Source organism: Choloepus didactylus, chromosome 3, assembly GCF_015220235.1.
Source record: "Choloepus didactylus isolate mChoDid1 chromosome 3, mChoDid1.pri, whole genome shotgun sequence".
NCBI lineage: Eukaryota > Metazoa > Chordata > Mammalia > Pilosa > Megalonychidae > Choloepus > Choloepus didactylus.
Window position 1 is genome coordinate 88,858,814 of NC_051309.1, and position 17,811 is coordinate 88,876,624.

A 17,811-nucleotide genomic window follows, 5' to 3' on the forward strand; every position below is an offset into this window, starting at 1 on the left:
AGGCTTTGGATACTCTCACACACTACTGACAATAGTATAGTTTAACACAATCTTTCTGAAAGGCAATTTAGTAATTTTTATGCTCTTTGATAAATGCAAAGATGCAGAATGTTCATTTTGCCCAGGATATGATAACAAAAAATGAAAACAAATTATATGTCCAACAACATGGTTTGTATAATAATAAGTTAGAGATCACCTTTTGCTAGGAAATTGTATAGATATTAAAAATTATTTGTAGAAATTTATTTCTTATTGTCTTATGGCATTCACAACTAACAAAAAATTAACTATATGCATGGATTATGCATTTGTATAAAAATCATATAAATGTAACTATGTCATATAAATTGTATTAATTATTTAAACAGATGGGATTATGTATATGTAAATAAATTAGATATGTATAATAAAATGCTTTTATCTATGTATGGGTGGGAAATCTGACTATTTCACATTTCCTCCTTTTCTTTACATTTTCAATCTTGTATTATAAGAGAAGTACTCCTTTCATGCACATTTCTTAACCTTTTCAAATTTCCAAAATAAAGATATGTCTTATTATCAATGTGCATATTTAGTGGTAGCCCCCCCCCCCAAAAGCTTTTAATTTAATGACACTTCTTGCCACCTAAGTCCTCTCAGAAACAAGAAAATACTGTAGGAGAAAGGAATAATTTGGGTTAAGAATGCCTTTTGTTCCCAACTTCTTATTTTCAAAAAATGTCAAACCTTTGTAAAAATTGCAAGGGGACCCATGAATCTTCAAGACGATTGTATAAAAATGTAGCTTAAAAGGCGTGACAATGTGATTGGGAAAGCCATATGGACCACACTCCCCTCTGTCCAGTGTATGGATGGATAAGTAGAAAAAGGGGGGCAAAAAAAAAAAAGGCACCCAGTGTTCTTTTTTACTTTAATTGTTCTTTTTCACTTTAATTTTTCTTATTATTTTTGTGTGTGTGGTAATAAAAATGTTCAAAAATTAATTTTGGTGATGAATGCACAACTATATAATAGTACTGTGAACAACTGAATGTATGTTTTGTGTGACTGCATGGTATGTGAATATATCTCAATAAAAATGAATTTAAAAAAATAAAAAAAAATTGCAAGGGGACTATGAATGTATACCCTATACTCCTCACCTAGATTTACTAATTTTGCCACATTTACTTTATTTTTTTTCTCTCTCTCCACATATACATATTGACCATTTGAGATTTAATTGCAGATATCATTACACTTCACTCCCACATAATCTCCTGGGATACGATCATTTCCCTATACCCACGATATGATTACATACTCAAAATATTTATCATTTATAAGCATTTACATTTGTCATTTAATATAAGCCCATATTCAAATTTCCCCAATTGCCTCTAGTGTCCTTTATAACCACCCTTTCCCACACCAGATTCAGAATCCAAATAAAGAGGATGCATGTCAAAAATTTCAAAGTATGTGAATAGTAACTTTTAAAGAAACCTGTATCACATTTCACATTACATCTTAAAGGACATTTAGGTTCTCTCTAGGTATTTAAAAAAAAAAAAAAAATCACAAAACTGTAGAGCTGGAAGGAACCTTAAAAATCATATAATCCAACTCTGATTTATTACAGAGGCAGAAAACTGAGAACTAGAGAGGTTGGCATATCTTTCTAAATCTCAACCACCCCTAAAATTGGCAATTGAGTGCAGTGTTAAAAGCATAGCCTCTGAGATCAGACTGTTTGGGCTGGAAGTCAGCATCACCACTTGATTAGTTATGTAACCTTGAGCATGCTTAACATTGTTCATTTCAATTTCTGATCTTAAAACAGGGTAACTGTAACACCTATATCATACAGTTGGTATGATGATTAATCAAGCATGTTATTTAAATGTTAGTTATCCTCCCACTACCACGTAAGCTCCATGAGGGCAGGGATATTTTCTACTGTATTACTGAATCCTAGTACAGAATATGGTACAGAGTGTTACGTAAAATAAACTGGCTACCCAAACTGGTGTTTCCGGGAGCAACACCGTTTCCAAGAAGTCACAACAACTTTCCAAAGAAGGTTAAAAATAACAGCAGGGTTTTCGAGAAAAAAAATACAGAAAAAAACAATTTTTGTAACCTACAAAAACTGTGGTTTCAGCAACAACTGGAAATAAGCTGGTTTCTGTCAATAGAAATAGCCTATCAGAAATAAGACAAATACACTGTAATAACTAATCTATGATCATTCCCCACTTTGCAAGACCCTCCTTATTATAATAAGGAACCTAAATGTCAACCAATTATTGTAACTTCCCCTTTGGAAATCCCATATATGTCTTTATAAACCAATGTAATTTGTTAACCATTTTGAGACTCTTACTTTGATTTGAGATCTCCCTGTCTGAGTAGCACCTTTCAAAAACTCACATTATTTAACAAGAGTACATGCTTAATAAGTATTTGTTGAATGAATGAATAAAAATTTATCTAATGTGAGAAAAATACTAAATTTCCCCAAATCATCCTTTCTTTACTAAAAAGCTGATGGAAGCATGTTTAACACCTAAATAGGATTACATTTTAGCGAGACTCTTCTATTTTAAAAGTAGGTGAAAGAGAGGCTACAAACCTTAAGACTCATTAAGACTTCCTAATGTGCAATCACTGTACACAGAGAAAAAAATATATATTTAAAGCTTTAGCCTATATGCACCTAAAAAGGAAAAAAGAAAAAAGCCTAAAGTACTTAGCAAGTACTATAATCTTACAAAGGATTTGTTACTTATTTTAAAATATTAAACATATATGCATAAACTCCCCTGGATTCCTGAGAATCAATGATAGGAAACAGGCCAAATTAAATTTAATGGTACTAAAACTATTACGTGAACATTCCAATTGATTTACAGAGCAAACACAAATATATTAAGATGGAAAGTAGAATGAACCATTAAGTTTCTCAAAAATGTTGCTTTCAAATTAAAATTAAAAACTTATAAGTAAAACAAACTTTTCAATTGTTCCCAGACATCAAATGTTTTGGGAGACTCATTTTTATAAGTATGATGACCCTCAAAAGATCAACTTTGTATAATAAATGTCATGGTTGCCCAAGAGTGTTATGATACACTGAAATTCTGATTTATTACTTACTTGAAATAAGCAGTGGAAAAATCTTTAACTCATTTTCATCTTGTTATGCTATGATTTCGCCACCATTTTTTTTGGTATGACAAACTATTGCTTAAAATAAAACATAATATAAAAACAAACCATTTACACTAACTTTATAAGACAAAGTAGATTCCCTAAAATTTAAAAACAAACTAAAAAGAACACAAACAAATTTATCTGATAATTCAAAGTTGTAAGTAAATACAGTTAAAAAAAAAATCAAGTTCCCTGGGATAGCCACATTATACCTGGCATGGTTTTCCAGGACACGAAGTGGAGAGGACGCAAATCGAAGATCCCACATTTGGATCACTGGTAACCTGTCATCCTCAGAGGCCAGGACCATCTGAGTAGCAACATCAGGATGCCACGCCAACCCAGAGCAATGCATCTGCAGATAGTTAAGGCTCACACTGTATCAAACATATCACATCATGAAAACCCAAAATGAAAATTGAGGACTCTGCAAAAAACATGAGCTCAGGGCCAGTTCATTTTTTAAAAAGTAACGAGAACTACTGAAATTTACTAAACAGCCTTGGAAGTCGGCTATTTGTGTGTTTTCACTTCATCTAGCTATTTGATACATACAAAACCATTGTGGGCCAGAATAATTCTACACCAAAAATAAGTTTTTTCTAAAACTGTAATTAGGGAAATGATATTACCCAAATTTAAACTGTAATTTTTTCAGGAAAAGGAAACTAAAGAGATAACAATTAAGAAACACAAACACTATTCCTCTACTTCTACTTCAGGCAAAATGTCTAAAACAGCAACTACCATTTAAATTTTTACATGGATAAATTAACAATACTATTGAGAATTACCTGAAAGTTCGTATCTTATTAAATGTTCCAGAAGATGACAGAGATGTTCCCTGTATGCTTTATTCTACTGAAATTGTCTTAAAATTTCACTTTCATTAGAGAAACAAAATCCTCAAGAAATATTCTTCGAAGAGATTTTCCCCACCATGGTTCCTTATTCTTTTTTGAATTAATTTTTTTAGACAAGTTGTAGGTTTACAGAAATATGAACAGAAAACATAATACAGAGTTCCCATATACCACCCTATTACTAACACCTTGCATTAGTGTGGTACATATGCTATAGTTCACGAAAAAATGTTTTTATAATTGTAGTATTAACTACAATTATTGTTACAATAGGATTCACTGTGTTGTACAGTCATATGCTTTTGTTACAAATTTCTATTCTAGGAAGACATACATGTGACCTAAAATTTCCCCTTTTCACCACATGCACATATATAATTCAGTGTTGTAATTACATTCACAATGTTGTACTACCGGCATCACTATCCATTACCAAAACCTTGCAAAAAACCCAAACAGAAACTCTGTGCAATTTAACCATTAATTCCCCATCCCATTCTCTAACCCAAACCAATCCCAAATAAGCCATATTCTAGATTCTGACTCTATGAGCTTCCGTATTCTACTTATCATATCAGTGAGATCATACAATAACTGCTTTTCTATGTGGCTTATTTCACTCAACATGACATCTTCAAGGTTCATCCATATTGTCACATGAATCAGAACTTCATCGCTTTGTAATGCTAAATGGCATTCCATTGTATGTACTTAACACATTTTCTTCCATTCATGGGTTGATGGACACTTGGGTTGCTTCCATCTTTTGGCAACTGTGAATATTGCCACCATGAACATCAATGGAGAAATATCTGTTCAAGTCCCTTCATTCCATTCTTTTGAACATATACCTAGTAGTGGGATTGCCAGGTCATATAGTGATTCCATATGTAGATTTCTGAGGAACTGCTAAACTGTCTTCCACAGTGGCTGCCCCATTTTACATTCCCATCAGCAATGAATGAGTGTCCCTATTTCTCCACATCCTGTCCAACACTTGTAATTTTCTGTCTTAATAGTAGCCATTCTAATGGGTGTGAAATGGTATCTGTGGTTTTGATTTGCATGTCCCTAATAGCTAATGATGTTGAGCATCTTTTCATGTGCTTTTTAGGTATTTGTATATCCTCTGTGGAGAAATGTCTATTCAAGTCTTTTGCCAATTTTTAAATTGAGGTGTTTGTCTTTTTGTTGCTCAGTTGTAGGATTCCTTTATATATTCTGGATATTAAACCCTAACCAGATATGTGGTTCCCAATTCTTTTCTCCCATTAAGTGGGCTGCCTTTTCACTTTCTTTGCAAAGTCCTTCAAAGCACAAAAGTTTTTAATTTTGATGAGGTCCCATTTATCTATTTTTTGTTGTTGTTGCTTCTGCTTTGGGTATAAAACCTAAGAAACTACTGCCTAACACAAGATACTTAAGATGCTTCCCTATATTTTCTTCTAGGAGTTTTATAATCCTGATTCTTATATTTAAGTCTCTGATCCATTTTGAGTTAATCTTATGTACATGGTGTGAAATGAGGGTACTCCTTTTTTTTTTTGCATATGGATATCTAATTTTCCCAGCACCATCTGTTAAACAGACTATTCTTTCCCAATTAAGGGGACTTGGCAGCCTTGTCAAAAATTAAGTGGCTATAGAAGTGAGGGTCTATTTCTGAACTCATCTGATTCTATTGGTCATTATATCTACCCTTGTGCCAGTACCATGCTGTTTTGACCACTGTAGCTTTGTAATAAATTTTAAAGTCAGGAAGTGTGAATCCTCCAACTTTGTTCTACTTTTTCAAAATGGTTTTGGCTATTCAGGGCCCCTTGCCCCTCCAAATAAATGTGATGACCGGCTTTTACATTTCAGCAAAGTAGGGTGTTGGAATATAGACTGGAATCGCATTGAATCTGTAAATAATTTTCGTTTGAAGTCTTAACGGTATTTAGTCTTCTAATCCATGAGCATGGTATGTCCTTCCATTCATTTATTTAGATCTTCTTTCATCTCTTTTAGCAAAGTCTTGTAGTTTTCCATATATAAGTCCTTCACATCATTGGTTAAATATATTCTTAGATATTTGATTCTTGCAGTCACAATTGTAAATGGAATGGTTTTCTTAATTTCTACCACAGATTGCTGATTACTAGTATACAGAAACACTACTGAGTTTTTCATGTTGATCTTGTACCCTGTCACTTTACTGAATTTATTAGCTCTAGTAATTCTGTTGCACACTTCTCAGGACTTTCTATAAATATGATCATGTCATTAGCAAATAGAGAAAATTTTACTTCTTTCTTTCCAATTTGGATGCCTTTTATTTCTTTTTCTTGTCTAATTGCTCTGGCTAGAACTTCCAGTAAAATGTTGAATAACAGGGGTGACTGTGGGCATCTTTGTTTCATTACAGATCATTGAGGGAAGGCTTTCAGTCTTTCCCCACTGAGTATGATGTTAACAGTGGGTTTTTCATACATACCCTTCATCATGTTGAGGAAATACTTCTACTCCTATTTTTCTAAGTGTTTTTATTAAGAAAGGATGCTGGTTTTGTCAAATGCTTTTTTTTTCTGCATCAATTGAGATGATCATGTAGTTTATTCCCCTTCGTTTTGTTAAAGTGATGTACTGCATTTATTGATTTTCTTATATTGAACCACCCTGGCATACCTGTGATAAAATCCACTTTATCATAGTGTTTAATTCTTTTAATGCACTGTTCGATTCAATTTGTATTCTGCTGGGGATTTTTCCAGATCATCTATATTGATGAGAAACTGGTCTGTAGTTTTCTTTACCATAGTATCTTTATCTGATTTTGCATGAGGGTGATGCTGGCCTCATAGAATGATTTGGTAGTGTTCCCTCCTTTTAAATTTTTCGGAAGAGTCTGAGCAGGATTGGTATAAATTCTTCTTGGAATGATTGGTAGAACTCCCCTGTGAAGCCATCTGATCTGGGCTTTACTTGGTCAGAGGCTTTTAATGACTGATCCAATCTCTTTACTTGTCATTGATCTGCTGCAGTCTTCTATTTCTTCTAGAGTCAGTGTAGGTTGTTCATGTGTTTCTAAGAATTTCAGCCATTTCACCTAGGTTGTCTACTTCATTTGCATACAGTTGTTCATAGTTTCCTCTTATGATCCTTTTTTCTGTGGGTTCAGCTGTAATGTCCCCTCTCTCATTTCAGATTTATTTATTTGTGTCCTCTCTTCTTTTTGTCAGTCTAGCTAAGGCGTTGGTCAATTTTATTGATCTTTTCAAAGAACCAACTTTTAGTTTTGTTAATGTTATTGTTTTTTTTTTTTTTAATTTCTATTTCATTTATTTATACTCTAATCTTTATTATTTCTGTCCTGCTTGCTTTGGGGTTAGTTTGCTGTTCTTTTTCTAGTTCCTCCAGGTATGCAGTTAGATCATTAATTTTAGTTTTTTTTTTTTTTCCTTTCTTTTTTAATGTAAGCATTTAGGACAAAAAAAAATTCCCTCTGAGCACTGCCTTTGCTGCATCCCATAAGTTTTGATATGCTATCTCTATTTCATTTGTGCCAAGATACTTACTGACTTCCCTTGTAATTCCTTCTTTGACTCACTGATTCACAGCATGTTAACTTCAAATATTTGTTCTCTGCCTGTTATTGATTTTCAGCTTTATTCTATTGTGATCAGAGAAGATGCTTTGTGTAACATTTTTAAATATATTGAGACTTGTTTTGAGACCCAACATGTGGCAGATTCTAGAGAATGAACCATATGAACTTGAGAAGAATGTATATTCTGCTGTTTCAGGGTATCATGTCCTGTATATGTGTTAGGTCTAGTTCATTTATCGTATTATTCAAGCTCTGTTTCCTTACTGATCTTCTGCCTAGATGTTCTATCTATTGATGAGAGTGATTTATTGAATATTGAAGTCTCCAACTATTATTGAAGAGCTGTCTATTTCTCCCAGCAATTTAACCAGTGTTTGTCTCATGCATTTTTGGGGCACCATGGTTAGGTGCATAAATTATTATTGTTATTTTGCCTTCGTGGATTGGCCTTTTTATTAATATATGGTGTTCTCTGTCACAACAGATTTTAATTTAATGTTTATTTTTTCTATTAGTAGAGCTACCCTAGTTCTCTTGGTTACTATTTGCATGGATTATCTTCTTCCATCTTTTCACTTTCAACTTATTTCTATCTTTAACTCTAAGATGAGCCTCTATGAACAACATATAGTTGACTCGTGCTTTTTTTTTAAAAAAATCCATTCTGCCAATCTGTCTTTTGATTGGGGAGTTTATTCCATTAACATTCAATGTCATTACTATAAAGGCAGTACATACTTCAGCCATTTTGTCCTTTGGTTTTAGTATGACATATCTTTTTTGTCTCTCTTTTCCTTTACTGCAGCCTCCTTTTCCGTATAGTTGATCTTTTGTGATGTATCTGACTTATACCTATCTCACTTGTGTTTCCGTATATTTTTAAAATACTTTTTGTGAGTACTCAGGGGTTTGTATTACACAACCTACATGTACACCTGCTAATCTGAAAAGATACCAACTCAGCTTCAATAGCGTATACATTCTCTGCTCCCATATTCCTCCATTTCCCTTTATGTTGTTTTTGTCCCACATTACCCCTATATATCTTGCGTGACCATTATCAGGAAATACAATTTTTTTTCTTTTTAAACTGTATTCTGACCCTTACAGGAATTAAAGAGTAGAGTTATATCATGAGGATACAACAGTATTATTGGGTTTTGCATTTATACATTTATTATCTTTATTGAAGATCTTCACTTCTTCTCACTACTCCAAGCCATTCTCTTGTCATTACCTTTCAAGTGGAAGAACTCCCCTTAGCAATTTTTGTAGGTCAGGTCTTCTGCTGATGAACTCTCAGTTTCTGCTTACCTGTGAATGTTTGAACCTCTCCCTCATTTTTGTAGGACAGTTTTGCCAGGTAAGGAATTCTGGCCGGGAGTCTTCCTCTTTCATATATCATACCATTGCCTTCTTGCCTCCATGGTTTCTGATGAGAAATCAGGAGGATCCCCTGTATGTGATGAATCACTTTTCTCTTGCTGTTTTCAGAATTCTCTTTATTTTTGGTATTTGACATTCTGATTAGTATGTGTCTTGGAGTAGGTCTGTTAAGGTTTATTCTGTTTGGAGTACACTACACTTCTTGAACAAGTATATTTATGTCTTTCAAATATTCTTTCTGCCCCTTTTGCCTTCGTTTCTCTTTCAGGGAGTCCCATCATGCATATGTTTGTATGCTTCATGCTGTAACCCAAGTCCCTGAGACAATGCTCAATTTGTTTTCTAGTCTTTTCTCTATCTGTTCTTCTGACTATAAGATTTCGATGTCCTCTCTTCTCATCCTCTGATTCTTTCCTCTGCCTATTCAATTCTGCTGTTGTACGCCTCTGGTGTATTTTTAATCTCCATTGTTGTGTCTTTCATCCCCATAATTTGTGATGTCTTTTTTTAAACTTTCTTTTTGTTCAAACATTGTCTTCATATCCTTTAGCTCTATATTCACCTTCAGTTTATTTCTATCTATATTTTCCTCCATCTCCTTGAACTGATTTCGGAGACTTGTTTTAACTTCTTTTGATCAGCTGTTCCAAATTGTGTCTTCTTTGAAGTTTTAATTTTTTCCTTGACTGAGCCATATCTTCCTGTTTCTTAGTACGGCTTGCAATTTTTTGCTCATATCTGGGCATCTGATTGTTTTGATGTGTTAACTCCGAAGGCCAGTTTCTCCCACTTGCCTAGGGTTTTATTTTTCACTGACTTTGTGTTGTGGCTCTTCTTTGATGCTTGGTCCAACTTATTCTGGACTTTTAGGGTAGTCCTTGTTTAATTGTTCTTACATTCTCAGCTCTTCTGCACTTGATTCTTGCCGTGGATACACAGTACAATTTTTAAGATTGCCCTTTTTTGTGCTATTGTTTCACCTCCAAGAGAAAGCTTCCTTTCCTCTGTTCCTTCTCCAGATATCCTGATATATTCTGTTTGTTTCTGTGCAGAATTTTATCCCCAGCTCCTATAATTTGTTTAAATTCTCTCCCTCACTCAGTGCCCCCCTTTCATTACACTTTTCAGTTCTGGGTTCTGTCCTATCGTATAGCAGTTCAGTCTCCCCCGTTTCCCCCTTTTTTCCCATGAGGCTTTCCTACCTCAGATTTCTTCCCTGTTAGAGTTATCCACCCCGCGGAGCCAGATAGGGTCAATCCAGAAAGGTCCATTTTGTGTTTAGGTGGTCGAGCAAATAGAAACTGGACTGTGTGTGTGCACCTCTCTCACCAACCGTTGTGCCACAGTCTCTTTTTTTTCCATTAAGGCATTTTGTATGTGGCATTCCTTAGCTGCTTGTGTTCTACAAGTGGGTCCCTGTGCCTGGATATGCATGGGGGTTTTGTTTTGTTTTTCTTGGTAATTTTTTTTATTATGAACTTTAACATACATACATAATTGTGATAATTTCAAAGTAAGATTCAACAAGTAGTTAGACAGCAAATTTCAAAGAATATCATGGGTCACAGTTCCACAACTTCAGCTATTTCTATTATTGTAAAATAGATCATACATACAAAAAGGTGTTAACTTTCGATGTACAGCTTAACAAGCAGTTATACAGGTAATTGCAAAAATTGTTATGGGTTACAGTTCCACAGTCTCAGTTCTTTCTCCATTAGGCAATATAAGGTATATACAGAAAGACGAAGACCTTCAGAACACAATTCAACGAGTAGCTATAGAGCAAATTTCAAAGGATGTTATAGGTTACAGTTCCACCATGTCATTTACCTCTGTGCTGGTTTGTATATATTATGTCCCTCAGAAAAAGCCATATTCTACAATGCAACCTTGTGGGGGCAGACATTACTATTAATTAGATTGGAATTCTGTGAGTGTTTCCATGGAGATGTGACTCAATCAACTGTGAGTGAAATGTTTGATTGGATAATTTCCAGGGAGGTGTTACTCCACCCATTCAGGGTGGGTCTGAATTAAATCACTGGAGCCATATAAATGAGCTGACAAACACAAGGAACTCAGAGCAACTGAGAGTGACATTTTGAAAAGCAGCTGCAGCTAAGAGAGGACAAAATGCCCCAAGAGCAACATTTTGGAGAACACCATTTTGAAAGACAACACGGGAGTAAGCGGGCGACAGCCACGTGCCTTCCCAGCTAACAGAGGTTTTCTGGACGCCAATAGCCATCCTTCAGTGAAGCTACCCTATTTTGTAAGCCTTATCTAGGACACTTTATGGCTGTAAAACTGTAACTTTGTAACCAAATAAACCCCCTTTATAAAAACCAATCCATTTCTGGTATTTTGCAAAAAAGGCAGCATTAGCAAACCGAACACACCTGATGACAGAATATTATGAAATTTTCAGGGTTAAGAACTTAACGTGGTACACTGCAGTGCTTACTCAGAAGTATCTAAATCAAGTAAAGAGTCGAAGCCAGGAGTTTGGAGACTACAAACTCAGTCATAAAATTCTCAGCAGGAAAATTGTACATTCTAGAAAAAGCTGAGGATGAATTGAAAAGTTGCTATAATGCTTTAAAACATGTAACAAAGCAAAACAATCACTTTATCGTGGATTAAGCTCCCTTATTAACTAACCTTGTCACTATTAGTAATACCCAACATCATTTATTGGGATTTTTTTTTTATTTTCCCATGGTAAAAACCTTTCATTCCAACATAACACTCAATGCAAAGCCGGGGTATGGCTTTACAAAAATTTTGTTGCCAACTCTGCCAAACAATATAGGAATACATCCACCAGAAATGCAAACACGTTTATCACAAATCAATCATATACTTACCCTGTTACTATGATCACTGACTTTGATGATGGGTTCATTTTTTCGAAGATCCCACACAGTGGCCCGGCCACTGGGACTGGCTGATGCTAAAATATGTTGAACTTGTCTGTTCCACGCAATGCAGCTGATATCTTCTGGGGGCTTTAAGGAATAAACTATTAACAACCATTTCTCTATTTTAATCAAATTTAACTGCAAAATCTGATTGTTCATTTAAAAAAATGGTTTAGTTAAAAATCTGATCTATTCATTCCACACATCTGCTTTATATTCTCAAAATGTACAATATAGTTTAAAATCCATGTATATGGCATTTCAAATATTGTATCTTGTTTAATATTGACCCATTCAACAAGCACTTATTACGTTCCTATTATAAACCTAGCAATGTTTCTTTATTTTGCAACTGCCACAAGGAAGTCATAGACCATAAAATAGATGGTTGATATGATGAACAATACAATAAGGCAGAGCAAAATTTAAGGCTTGGAACATAAGAAAAATGGCAGACCATATGCTACCATTACGTTACCTTTCCTATTGCCAAAATGTTAGGGCTAGTTATGAGTACTTAAAGTGAACAGTCTATACAACATAATGAAATTCAAGGAAGCAAGCAGAGGACTCATCTTACACATCCTTTTGGAAATACATAAGAAAAAAAAATCTACTGTGATTTTTTAAAAGAAGTTTCCTTTTCCACTTTATGATTTTTATTCTAAGGTTGGATATAGTTAAAATATAGAGTGGCGATCATACAGAGTACAAAAAATAATTATATCTATGAAAATTCCTAATGATTTTTGTCCGTTTGTTCACTGGAGTGGTCCTAGTACATTGAACAGTATCTGTCAGGTGTTAGGTGCTGAATAAATATTTGCTGTTGAATAAAGGACTTACTAAAATAAGGAACATATTTGTTAATAATTTACTATACAGAAAAAAATGACATCTAAACAATGATATTAAACATAGACATTTTATGTGAAAAAACTTAAAACTGAAATAAATACACTTAGAAGAACTACTTTTCATTAGTTTTCCTTCAGCTTTCTTAATCAAAATCAGAGTAATACCTGTGTTTTGGCTCCTGGTGTCATTGGAGTTGCAAAATTGTTCAGATCCCAAATGTAGATTTCTGATTCATTAGCACCAGAGGCTACCAGATTAGTCTGCAATAAAGAAATAACTAAATAGCATTTATGAATAATTAAGTGAACTGAGAATAATTCAGTTCAGAGCCAGAAAGGTCTGTTAGTTTTACTTCATACAATTTTTCTATTTTACTAAGAAAGCAAAACACACATGCATGAAATCATCATTCCGAAATAATTATCCACAATTATTCTTATGCAAATTTCAATAGTTTTAAAGAGAAACATGTTATAATACAAAATTCTATTTTACTAAAAACATTTCTACTGATAGCAGAACTAATTCAAATGTAAGACATTTAAAAAAACAATCATGCAGATAAATTCTTCAAAAAATCAATTATGCAACCATGTAGACATTATCATTTGTGGTTTTTCATCTTTGGAAGGGAATCTGATTGTGAGAAACAACAAAGGTCACGAATCATTGCTTTAAGACAAATAGTTGAACCATAAATCAAAAGACATTTTCTAATAAATCAGAAGACTACTTCTGAGACTGAACAAGATAAGACTAATAAAATCTCTTGTGTTAAATCTGCACACACTTCTAGTTCCTTTACACTCAGTTTTGTTCCCAGTGGCAGTATTTCTAGATTATCTCTGTTGTATACCTGTAGGGTCAAAAAGACCCTTAAACTGTTGACTGGATTACAGTAAGATAATGAGCATCATATATTAATCTATATTCTTTACTGTTCATTCTCATATATTATTCTCTAATCAACTGGCACATAACTATAAAAAGAGAGGAATTCTATTATAGTAGCCACCTATAATACCAGGTACTTTTACCAAAAAATAGATGTTACAGCCAATTAACAAAGAACTATCTGATCAAAGAGGAAGACATCACAAACTGTAGAAGTGAAGAAGTTTGGGTTTCAGTATTTCTAAGTCCTAACTATCTTTCCACTAAACAAGAAAAGCAATTACTTAAAACTTTCTAACTATAATATCCATTTTATGGTGGTTATAGTTAAATAGCCTGTTAACTTAAGATCTATATTAACCTGTGCATTTATATAATGAGTATTTAGTAATGTTTATGATGGCAACAGTGGGAAATTAAAGAATCTTAACTGCCTATTTATAAAATTTGTGTTACATTTGCTTATTTAAATGTTTCCAATTATTTGATAAAGTAGTAATCTCTGTCATAAATACAGAATTTCTCAATTAAATATTAACAGTGGATTAACACAGATACCATAGCATCAGCTGGGTAAAAGTTATAAATATTGAACTACCAAAAACTTGTGAAAGGCAAGGCTTCCAACCTATGGGGCTCCCAATGTTTAAAAAGAAAAAATCTAATCAGATGGCAGTGTACCTTCAGGCTTCTACAATTAAACCTATTGGCTTGATCCCCTCCATGGAATTAGTATTATTCACCCTCTACCCAACTCTGAACCCACCATTCTTCAAATAGCACTCATCCAACAACCCACATAGAACAAGCTTTTAGCTTTCATTTCCAAAACTGGGGCATAGTGAATTCATATACATATTTCACATTAGAGTTGCACATATTTTAAGAATTATAAATAAGCATGAAAATCTAACCTGAAAAATGTTCACATCCAAGGCTCTCACTGGACCGGTATGTTTGTCATTCTGGGCAATCACAACTTCTTTGTCTCCAGCTATAATTTTAGAAGGATCATAGAGAATAATATTTCCATTTTCTCCACCTGCAATCAGAACTCCAGAGACATTTCCTTTGGAATCCATCTTATGAGGCCCCCAAATCAACTTGTGGTACCTTTTAAGATAAAATGAGTAAAATAACTCATTTTTTAAGGCAAAAAAAAAAAAAAATTCAAAATTAAACATTTAGTCCTTTATGCTTTCATAAATGCTCCAAAACCAGTGCTTCCCATCTGCTCCTGCTAATTGCGCATGACTTTGGTAAAAAGGCATTTTAGTTTTTATTTATACTTACACTTGTATTTGTCTATTCATCTTTAGAAAGTAAAAACCTTTGTAAAGGTAACATAGTGTGACAAAATATACTTGATTTGTGTGTCAAAAGATATGGACTTATTTGTACACCAATGTTCATAAAACTATTCACAATGGCCAAAAGGTAAAAACAACCCAAATGACCATCAACAGATGAATGGATAAACAAAATTTCCATACAATGGAGCACTATTCAGCCATAAAAAGGAATAAAGTTCTGATACACGCTTCAACATGGATGAACCTTAAAAACACTATGCTTGGTGAAATAAGTTAGACACAAAAGGACAAATATTGTACAATTTTACTTCTATGAAGTACCTAGAAGCAGCAAATTCATAAATACAGAAAGCAGATTAGAGATTACTAGAGATTTAGGGGCGGGTCAATGGAGAGTTAGTGCTTAATGGACAGAGAGTTTCCGTTTGGGGTGATGAAAGTTTTAACAATGAAAAGTGGTAATGGTAGCACAATATTACAAATGTATTAATCCAGTGAACTGTACTTCAAAATGGTTAAAATGGAAAATTTTATGTTTTATATATAAAACATAACATATATACATATACATATACTTATACCTATACCTATACATAAACATATACGTGCACCAATAGAATCATTTTACCATTTAGAAACTAGGAGACCCTGGGCAAGTCACTTAACTTTCTTAAGCCACCTTTGGTTTACCTGTAAAACCAAGCTTCTCTAGAAAAATAAATGAACTCTATTTTACTACAGAAATACTCACAAGGAATCTGCTAAATAGTAAGAGAGTGTGAACTTTTCTGGGAAAAAAAAAAAAGTATTCTGACAGCAGAAAAGCGACAACAAAATTATGCCTTTTATGACAAGTACCTGTACTGATGGAGAATAAAGTATCATGGTCTGGCATAGAGATACAGTATGAAAGTGACATGAAGGTACACAATGAGATAGATGGTGGTGAGCAGAAAAACTGTCAGACAAAAGGTATCTGGGGTTCCTGTCACAATGGGTTCTGAAGAATATGAGCGGTCACATGAGACTTCATGTTTCAAGGTGTATTCTGTTAGCCAAGGTACAATCTTATTACCACAATGGGCCAAGCCACTAGGCAATAAAGCTTAGTTTGTCACTTAAACATGTCCTTTCTCTGCATGACAATAAGGCATAAATACTTGGAAAGGTTGTCAAAGACCTACCATATGAGAAATCACGTCAATAACATTGTCTGTAAAATATAATTTTAAATATAGATAAGCACAAAGAAGAAAATAAAAATTTCTTAGCATTTAGAGATAATCACCATTAACATTTTAGTATATTTCCAACTAGTCCTTTTTTCACTCATTGCTAACTTTTTGTGTAAATAGGTGAGATAAAGAAGATGGAAAACAGTAACTGTACTGTACCATGAAAAAAAAATACTAGAAACTAGAGCCTTTGTTTTCTACCCTACACATAACGGCAATAATAAAATCAATAGAAATATATGCTTCTTTTATTTTAGTATAAATTCACTCATAATACATAAGTTTTCACAAAATATTTCATGTCACTGATTGCATTCCCTGTAGTTTCTAATAACAGCCCAATTATAGAAACACTAGGCATCAACTACAACACCACATAATTAAATAATCATATGAATTTAATGCTGAACTTCATACCTGTGAGAAGAAGAGAATGTGGCACAAGATTTCATATCCAAGGATGGATCAGAAAGATCCAATTCAAATATCTCAAGAGAAGCACTGGTACTAAATGTTGCATCCAACTGCTGAGCAGATGTTCCTATAGAAAATAAATTTACGGTAATTACACACACAAAAATAAAAGACTCAGAGAAAACTGTACAAAATAGAAATGACAAGGATGCTTTTCAATTTTCTTTCTCATAAATGCTGCATTAGCAGATGAAATTTCAGAATGTATGTCATCGATCAGATAAACAGGCCTGGGAGATGACGTTTGTAAGGGTAGATAACGCAGATTATTTTTTAAGCTTGTAGTTGTTTTAAACACTCTCTAAAAAAACCAGCCCCATGATTTACTATATCTGCTTATGGTCATATAAATGATATAATCCCAACTCTTCTTGCTTGAAAGTGCTAGCATCAAAATTGCTCTTCACTCATTTCAAATTAATTTCTTTTACATGTAAAACATTGGGCTTAATATTGGAGAAATAAAGATGAACACAATACAATCCCTTTGGAGGGGGAAAGACTATATAGTTAATATATCATGATCAACAGTATGATGCACAGGGTGCTATGGGAACATAGTGGATAGGTAGGATGGCAGTTATTTTGCTAGAGAAGAAGAGGGCTTCTGAGAAATGAAGCTGGAGCTAAATCTTAAAGAGCTAGTAGTAATATGACACATGTAGAAGAGAAGAAATAGTATTCATACTATTTGCTCTCTTTTGAACTTACCTGTAGCTAGGTAAATGGGATGATTCTGGGCAGGGCTCCATGCCTGCATGGCAGTGCGATCCACTTCCTTTAACTTCATCCTGAAGAACAAAATATTTTACATAGAACATATTGAACATGTAACATAGAACGTATAAACATACTTGATGCAGAAAAAATACTGAACAAAGTACTACAACATTAGTAATTCCCAGGTACCAGTGCATCAGATTGGTTTAGGCGTCATCTGTTGGAAACGTTCAATATTGAAAATTAGAGAAATTTATTAAGTTATTTTGCTTTTCATTTGGCAACTGGAAATGAACACATGATTTTTCTCTTTAGAAAAATCTTAATATTGAACCATCTTTTCATTCTGGAACA

General features: G+C 33.7%; 1 protein-coding gene across 7 annotated transcripts in view; it reads right to left on the bottom strand.

Moving 5' to 3' along the window:
- SEC31A (SEC31 homolog A, COPII coat complex component) overlaps nt 1–17,811 on the bottom strand; it is a 92,471-nt gene that overhangs the window by 70,078 nt on the left and 4,582 nt on the right. For all 7 annotated transcript variants that reach the window (XM_037830115.1, XM_037830112.1, XM_037830113.1 and 4 more), the window contains exons 2-7: nt 17,449–17,528; nt 16,681–16,804; nt 14,630–14,828; nt 12,986–13,081; nt 11,910–12,050; nt 3,414–3,556 (exon numbers count right to left, since the gene is read on the bottom strand). In XM_037830115.1, the coding sequence (XP_037686043.1) occupies nt 3,414–3,556; nt 11,910–12,050; nt 12,986–13,081; nt 14,630–14,828; nt 16,681–16,804; nt 17,449–17,527 (782 nt within the window). In that variant the 5' untranslated portion in view covers nt 17,528. The remainder of the gene's footprint in view (nt 1–3,413; nt 3,557–11,909; nt 12,051–12,985; nt 13,082–14,629; nt 14,829–16,680; nt 16,805–17,448; nt 17,529–17,811) is intronic.